We start from the raw sequence: 8,828 nt of genomic DNA, 5'->3' as shown, positions 1-8,828 counted from the left end.
GGAACTCACTTTGTAGACCAGGCTGGCCTCGAACTCAGAAATCCACCTGCCTCTGCCTCCCGAGTGCTGGGATTAAAGGCGTGCGCCACCACGCCTGGCCACCTTTTACTTTTAATGTCAGTTTTCAGAGGATGGGGTGTAGATGGTAGAGGGTTTGTTTAGTGTGCTGGCAGCCCGGGTTCAATCCTTGGCACTGCACAAATAAAACCCTTATTAGATTTCTTAGGTTCTCCTACATTATGATATGCAAACCCAGTATATTTTCACTGGTTTTAGGTATATAGCACATAAGTGTACCTTATTCACACTCCAAACTCAAAGTTGTCTGATGTAGATTATGTAACAAGACTGACAGCAAAGGTGTCTTCAACTGTTTCTAAATGTTTACACACAACTAAATTCTTTTTCTACTTTCTTACTTCCTTTTATTTCATGTGCATTGACGTTTTGCCTGCATGTGTGTCTATGTGAAAGGGTTGGATTCTCTGGCACTGAAGCTACAGCAAGTCGTGAACTGCCATGTGGCTACTGGGAATTGAACCTTGGTCCTCTGGAAGAGCAGCCAGTGCTCTTATCCACTGGGCCATCTCTCCAGCCCCGAGGTTCCAGTGTCACACAACTTTTTCTCTAAGGGTTATTTGTCCGTGCACTGTTTCTCACGAAGCTTCTGCATATTGGCCTGCAGCCAAAGGACCTGCGCTGCTTCATGTGTTCAGGCGGAGTGACTGGTCTAGTCTGTCAGCTCTGCACACACCCACTGAACCGTGCAACAGTCAAGTGCACGAGGTTTCTCTTCTTGAAAACCAATCTGGGCTTGGGATTTCGATTTTTCTCCACAACCAATAATTCCCACACGGGTATTTCAGTTTGTGGACATTTCTCTTTTGTGTGCCCATGGAAGGGTCTGGACAGTATCTGAGGTGCTCTTCCTGTGCCCAGAATATCAGCTAAATGATCTTGAAAGCTCAGTGACTTCCCTTAAGCCTCAGTTACCACAGAAAACTGTCAGGCTCTTAGAGAGCCTGAGACACTGCCCGTGCTAGAGTTGTCTGGAATGGCTGTGCTGCTAAGAAGTTTCAGGCACTACACTTTTCCTCAAGTTGGTGTGTTCTCCTCACATCCCCTGTACCTGCCTGACGGAGTCATCCCCTCCACAGCACACAGTAGGGCTTTAACAGTGCAAGGCAGCCATTTCCATCCGGGGCTCCTTAGAACAGTCTGGAAGTACCAGGACTGTGGGCAGAGAAGGGAGAGACCAGCTTACCCAGCCCCCTCTCTTTTGCATCTTAGGAACGTGTCGTGGGCTTCCACGTGCTGGGTCCAAACGCTGGAGAGGTGACGCAGGGCTTTGCGGCCGCGCTCAAGTGTGGATTGACCAAGCAGCAGCTGGACAGCACCATCGGCATCCACCCGGTCTGTGCAGAGGTGAGTGAGGCGGGCACCTCGCAGCTCCGCTGAGAAAGGCCTCTTTGCCTTGTATGTATGCCCTAAAGTTCTTCTGCGGTGAGTATATAGTGGTTTGGGAACGCCTCAAGGCTGGTTATGGGGTCTGCCTCGTAAGTTTGTGGGTATCCAAGAATGATACTGGAAAGTGATGTTTCTAAAACACTGAGCAAAGGAGACTGAAACTGGAAACGGCCTGGTCTGGGCCTCTGGGTACCAGTGTCAGGGCTCGCTGTCAGCGTCAGCCAGGCCTGAGGACTGTTACCAGAGAGGGATCTAAGCCTAGAGTGACACGGAAGGACAAGGGATGGGTTAATAATGCCAGCTTTTATCTGTGTGCCAGAGACACATGTTGTGCTTGTGTGTGTAGGCACATAGGAGGTGTGGTGTGTGTGTGTATGTGTGTGTATGTGTATGTATGCATTCTTACTGGATCCTGTTGTATTTGTGTATGTAGGCACATAGGTATGTGTGTGCATTCTTACTGGGTCCTGTTATGCTTGTGTGTCTAGGCACATAGGAGGTGTGGTGTGTGTGTGTGTGTGTGTGTGTGTGTGTGTGTGTGTGTGTGTGTGTCCATTCTTACTGGATCCTGTTCTGAAGCTCAGAACTGGTTGGTTTCTATTTCCAGTTGTGTTTATACAACTGAGCTCTTGGTTGAACATATATCAGCTTTCAAAAGACACAGGAAGGAAGGGGGCTGAGGAAATGGCTCCGTGGGTAAAGTGTTTTTGCACAAAAGAGGACCTGAGCACTCTGGTATGGTGGCATGTCTCTGTAACCTCAGTATGAGGCCAGGGTGGGAGTGGGGTCAGGGGGCGGTGAGGGTCAAAGGGTCAGGGAGTGAAGATAGATGGATCCTGGAAGCAGGTTCAGTGAGAGACTCAGAATGTAGGGTAGAAATCAACAGAAGAAAACACTTGAAGTTTCATGACTCTGGCCTCCAGACAACCATGAGTACATATATATGCATGTACATGAACACACACACACACACACACACACACACACACACACACACAGCTTGAGTGTAAGATGGTAGAGTGCTTGCCTCAGCATGCATAAAGCTGTGGGTTTAATCCCATCACTACACAAACTGGGCATGGTAGCGTGTGCTTGCAATCATAGCACTGAGGTGGAGGCAGGAAAATCAGAAGTTCAGAGCCCATCTCAGCTCCACTGTGGATTTGTACACGGCACAGGCTACAGACCCCACATTATAAACAAAACCACAGCCGTGGGAAAGCACTGTGCTCCTGTGTGCTTTGCATTTCTGTCATTAGGAATGGCGGCCTCCAGATTGGCAAGTGCTAACCTGATTGGAAACATAAAATACTAACCAGTTTCGTCAAACAGGCACGGCAGAGAGGTAGTGGAGCATGAGTCATAGAAGCTGCTGGTTGTGACATTTAGGAATGTCAAAATAAAAATTTTTATTTTCAAAAAAATATGAAGAGTCTACATTAATTTTATTTACTTATTTATTTTTGAGACAGGGTTTCTTTGTGTAGCCTTGGCTGTCTGTCCTGAAACTTCCTTTCTAGATCGGGCTGGCCTCAGATGCAGAGATACCTCTGCCTCCAGAGTGCAGGGGCCAAAGGCAGGTACACCGTGCCCCGCGTATATTCATCATCTTGGGCTGTATCAGTTTTTCAGTACAGCGCCACAGATTGCCTGCATGGGAAAGGTGCCAGTGATTTTTGTTTTTTTAAGAGTATATTAACAGTATCACCAACAGGCTTAGTGTGAGAAAACAGAAATTAGGCTGGCAAGATGCCTCAGCAGTTGAGAGTTTATACAGACCCTTTTGCAGAGAACTAGAGTTGAGTCCCCAGCACACATGTCAGGGTTCACACCCCCGGAACTCTAGCTCCAGGGAGCTTGGGTGCTGGTAAATAATGTTTAAGGTTATCAAAATAAATAAAATATATTTTTTAAAGAAAGAAACAACAGAAATATATCTTCTTCCCATTCTGGCCACGCTTAACCCACTCCCAGCGTCTCTCCCTCAGCAGCCTGGAAATGTCTCCAGCCCGCTGCAATCATACCTTGGGACGGGAACTGAGGGGACACGGGTATAGTGGCGATACTGAAGACAAATTTGAGTCAGTGTTGGCAAGACCTAAGACTGACTGGCTACATGAGGGCCTACTGTGTGCACCAGGCACTGTGTTCTCCCTGTGTCAGTGTCTCCATTTTCTTTCCTAAGGAACTTGAAGGCAGCATCTCCTGGTGACAGACAAGGATGAAGGACATTGAGAACAAGTTGCAAGGACTTGGCCCGTGGTTTCCTAGCCTGAGTCGTGATCTTATTCAGTAACTGCTTTTCAGTGAAGTCTGGCGGGTCTTAGCGTCTCAGCTTGGCTTGCAGCAAAGTTAGCTGAGCTCGGAACAGGGAGGCCACAGGAAGCGCTTAGGTAGGAGGCGAGTGTCTGAGACTGTAGCAGCTGAAGCAGACTGCCGCAGCTCAGGAGGTAGCTGTTTCTCCCCAGGGTCCTTCACACACGGAAGGTGCAGCTGGGCTGAAGGTGGCCTGGGTGTTTGCAGTGCATGACAGGAACAGAGTAGGTTTTGTAAAAACTACCTCAGGCTGGCTTTGTCTGACCCTTTTAGGAAGGGTCAGAAACTTGAGACATTTGACAGCTTTAGTTAATAGAAAACTAGCAGCTAGTTTACATACCTTTTACATTCTCATGTTCCTCATATGTTTTATTGAATTTCACAAATGTCAATCCATTGATGGTTTAGAAATAATTGCAAATTAGGAACGGGTCCTGAACTAGCATGAAGTGTTCCCATGGCCACGGCAGTGGAGCCATCTGTTGCCCTGAAGCAGAACATAGGATGAATTCTTCCTGTTGCTGCATAGAGGAACTCAGGAAACAGCATGGTCGATTGTCCACCTCACAGGAGTGATTCCCACAGACCCGGACAGACTCTCCAGCTGCGAGTTCAACGTTAGGCAGTGCAGCTTCCCTCTGGAATTTCTGTAGGAAATTATACTCTTGTTCTGACTGGGGTTCTCGGGGGATCCCCAGTACCTGGGGGATCAGTGATACTCAGGGTGGTTCCAGCTAATTAACTTAACTTGTGAGGGGAAAAGCTAACACAAAAAGAGCATCCAAAGAGATCCCAAAATGTCTAATGTCTTAAAGCACATTAAGGAGAAGGAAATTGGGGACTCCAAGGTAAGCCCCGCTTGAACTGCACAGTGAGAGCTTGTCTCCAGAAAACAGAACAAAGCCTGCCTCAAAATGCATCCAGAGCCTCTGTTTTGTTTTGTGTTGTTTTTTAACTTCAGTACATTGCTATTGTAAAGAGGGGGTGGGATCCTCGTGGGCAGGGCACTGCCAAGCCTGGGGCAAGACTGGAAGGTCCTGGGCAAAGCTTGCAGCAGCACTTGAGCCCAGTCCCTGTCCTGTGCTCCATGTGCTGCCTGCCCTCCAAGGTCGCTGTTTACAGGTAAATATTTTGACAAACATTCCAAAGCAGGGGCTCGAGAGTGAAATCTGTAAAGTGAACCCCTCAATCTTTTCCCTGGTCTGGCGCCAGCCCTGGCTCAGCGTCCTCTTTTCAATAGGGAGCCACCAATGCAAAACAGATAACGGCTCAATCTTTTTTTTTTTTTTTTTTTTCTTTTTTAATTCTCTCACTTTTTAGGCTAGTTCTTATCCAAACCTCTTTCTACATCTTTCTAAACCCCAAGAAACAAAACAAAACGTGCAGGTTTCAGGAGCCAAGAGTCCGTTTAAATAGACATTCCTGCTCATTCCTTTTCTTCCATCACAAGCACCGAGATGAGCTTGTCGGGTGGGGTCTTCAGTTATACACACTTCTGCTATTCTGACAGTTACTTTCAGTGTCCCACATTGACGTGTGTCGCGCCTCCCCCCATCCATAGCGCTCATCTTTTTTTAAACAAAGGAATTGTGTTCCTTTTCAGAAACAGTTGGACTGGCTCACAGAGTGTTAGCTGGTGTTGACTGTTGGAGTGCTAATGAGCGTGGTGGGATTGGGTGGGAATGTGCTTTTCTGTGCAGTTACAGAAGGGATGAGGACTTCAGGGGTTTACATCCTTACTAACAAAGATGAACAGCGTTCCTCTGTGAACACTGGTACCTGGGAGACTGAGACAGAAGAATTGCCCTGAGCTTGAAATCAGTCTGGGCTCCAGAGTCAGATCCTGTCTCAAGTAAACGGACAAAATAAATAAGTTAGTGTTCTAAAGAAACCCGTTTTTTGTTTTTGTTTTTTTCTTTTGAGAACCAGTGAAAGTATATTATTTGGCAAAAGAAAAAAAAAAAAAAAAAAAAGCTTGTTTCCGATTGTCAGCAAAGACGTGTGCAGTGTGCTTCCCCTGGCACTTTCCACATACACTGTAGCCTCTGAAGGTCCCTGGGCCATGCTGACATTTGATCTCCTTAGAGGATGGAAACGGTCTGCTGTTGCTACATGTATAACCTTTGTAGTGAAGTCGTTAGGGAATGGCCTGGTGAGCTTCACACACACACACACACACACACACACACACACACATGCCCAGGGGAGCTCAGCAGTCGCCATGCTTGGTTTGTAGTAAAGTGTCATCTGAGGAGGAGGTGTGCTGGGTCATCTGTGTGTGGCTCTGAGATTGCACACATCCTGTGTCCTCAGGGAGCTGCTGACAAGATCAGCCCCCGAGGACCCTTTCTGGCTATGGTCATGTTGACTATGCGTCACAATGGGGTTGCCTGTAAGGTGACCATGGCCTGCAGGGTCTCACCGCATCTCAGCTATGACCAGAAAGCTACAGAACAGAACAGAGGCACGGGAGCCCTGTTGGAAACCAAGGGGAGAGGGTGTATGAGACCAACAGGAAATGCTACAGAATGAGGTGGTCAGTCTGTCCACCAAATCCCCCACAGTACAGATGGCATCCTTTCTGTGGGCTGCATTCTGAGTGAGTTGGGTTAGCTTCCAGTGTATAAGAGCAAGGGTAGACAGTACCTCTGACCACCAGATGTTTGCGCACACAGGAAACAGCTCATTTTAATGCAGCTCTTCCTTTTATCCTCTGGAGAACTAGAGGAATATGGTGGAAATACTTGATTTCTGTTTATTTTCCATGTCACCTAAGTCACTGTAATGTATGTGGCGCCCTCTGTGAACTTGTTTGCTCGGGAGTTTGAAATTCTCTGCCTTCTTCCTCTTTCCTGCAGGTATTCACAACGCTGTCAGTGACTAAGCGCTCTGGGGGAGACATCCTCCAGTCTGGCTGCTGAGGTTAAGCCCCAGTGTGGATGCTGTTGCCAAGACTATAGACCATTGCCTTGCTTCCTTGCCCATGCCCAGGTGAAATTCAGGAAGGCTCTTGGGTCCTTGGCACCAATTCAAGGTGCTGTCCTAAGGCCACCGGGTCCCTGGGATCTTGTGGGTAGGAGGTGGCAGGTCGAAGGAGGCTGCAGCATCGCACTGGGGTCACCATGACAAGACTCAGACTGACAACCGGCAGAGCATCGCAGGCATGCATCCATGAAGTCACTGGCCTCAAGCCCAAGTGGTGGGCGGTGACAGAAGAACTGCTGGGTCTGTTGAGCTCCACCTTCCCCTGTAGATTGTCTTAGTCTCACTTTTACGCTGTCTAATGTCAATTCTGTTTTTCTTTTTTCCTCCATGGGGTTAATGATACTAGAGATAGGGAATATTAGCAATCAGTTTTTGTCATGGCTGGTCCATCTACAACAGTTTTTACTGTGTGGAAGGGAGATGGCTTATGAGAGCCAAACCAAATTATCCCCAGAAAGGCGAATTACCCTGTGACTAAAATATACTGTCTGCTTTTACTAACCGGTGTAGCATTGTCTCCTTTAATAAGTCTTGTGTCCAAAATGAGAAAAACCATGGTCCACTTTTGCAAGTTTCCTGTAGTGTGTGTCACTGCCGCTGCTTAGCAAGGGAGGTGGCAACTTGGCTAATCTACATGAACTGCATTGCATGGCTCTTGGGTAGCGTAGAGCATCGCAGGATAGAGGTGGACCAGCAGTGAGTGTCTCTCCTGGTACAATTATTGTCTGGTTCTCAGTGGAAAACGCTTAATTTGCTTTAAACTTGGTGTTTTTGTGAGGTGGATTTAGTTTTAAGCTTGTGTCCCATAAGAACTACATTCACAGGCAAGTGGCTCTTTCTCCACAGATCATATACATCTTCTGAGGTAATTACTTTCATAAGGAAGCTGTTCATAACATAAGTTATTATTATTATTGAACACAGGTGGATGTGAAGGATTTTTCATTGAAAAACCAAGTGGTTTTTCTTTTTTTTCTGTTCAGTGAGCCCACAGGAACTCTTGTCAGGACAGCCAGTACTCTGCTGGCATGGCTGCTGGGGCTTTTACAGTGTAGTTTAGCTCCTAGGTTACATGACCGTGAACATGCTGGCTGAGGACTATACAAACCAGGTTTCCCACCATACACGGCCTGGCCCTGCGGCTCCTTTCCTTGCCCTCCCCTTTGCCTGTCCCCACCTGCAGTGCTGAGTGACATTTCACAGTACCCTTCCGGGCCACCTCAGGGAACGGCTTTGCCTGGTGTTCAGCCAGCAGCACCTACCCTTCCCCACGAGGCTCCCTCACACCTGCCCCTGTCCATGTGTAGAAGACAGTGGGAAGAGAAGGACGGACCAGGGAGCCAGGGGGCTTGACCGTTCAGTTTTATTTATTTATTTTTTAAGTTTTTTTTTTTTTTTTTTTTCTTTTAAGTCTGCCAGTCTCTGAGATCAGAACAACAGACAGTGTAGGGTAACTAATCATGTGATTCTCTTAGTGGAATGAAATGTTCTGCCCCCATAAGAAGGAGTATACTTCATTGTTTATATTCTGTAATCGCACAATGTATTTTAATGCAAATTCCAATTCCATGTATTTTTATTATAATTTTTCTGGAAAAAAATGTGAACCAATAAAAGATGTTGATGAATATGCGTGCCTTCAGACTGAGTGGTGCTCTGGGCTTCTTTGACACTGCAGAGGGCTGAGTCAGGCTTTGTATTGAAGGCTGAAGTCTTGTCAAGTCCCATACCTCTGGTACCGTGCTATTGCCCGCGAAGCATCAGCTCAGGGTATCCTTACATGCTGGTGGCACTTTCTGACTGGTCCTTCAACCCTGGTGTCCCAGCGACATGAACATGGAGAGCTTGTGCGTCTCGCTCCAAGTGGCCGTGAGGCTGTGCAGCCTTCCTGTCCACCCACCTAATACTTCCCCAGCCCCTGGAGATGTAATCTTTGTGATTTCAGCTGCGTGTACCACAGCGCTGATGTCACAGACCCTTTACTTGTGTGTAGTGTGCCGCAGTAGCATCAGTCTTTAAGCAGAAGCCCCACTCTGTGTTCTGAGCAAGTGTCTTCCCAA

At 47.3% G+C, this 8,828-nt stretch overlaps 1 protein-coding gene across 4 annotated transcripts in view; it reads left to right on the top strand.

Annotated features, from left to right (window-relative positions):
• The window catches only part of Txnrd1 (thioredoxin reductase 1), a 40,015-nt gene extending 31,617 nt beyond the window's left edge, over positions 1–8,398 (top strand). For all 4 annotated transcript variants that reach the window (XM_021204699.2, XM_021204700.2, XM_021204698.2 and 1 more), the window contains 2 exons: positions 1,291–1,425; positions 6,642–8,398. In XM_021204699.2, coding sequence (XP_021060358.1) covers positions 1,291–1,425; positions 6,642–6,704 — 198 coding nt within the window. In that variant the 3' untranslated portion in view covers positions 6,705–8,398. The remainder of the gene's footprint in view (positions 1–1,290; positions 1,426–6,641) is intronic.
• Positions 8,399–8,828: the final 430 nt, after the last annotated feature.

Source organism: Mus pahari, chromosome 9 (assembly GCF_900095145.1).
Source record: "Mus pahari chromosome 9, PAHARI_EIJ_v1.1, whole genome shotgun sequence".
Lineage (NCBI taxonomy): Eukaryota > Metazoa > Chordata > Mammalia > Rodentia > Muridae > Mus > Mus pahari.
The sequence above is the reverse complement of the archived record's forward strand: the minus strand, read 5'-3'. Positions and strand labels throughout refer to the sequence as shown.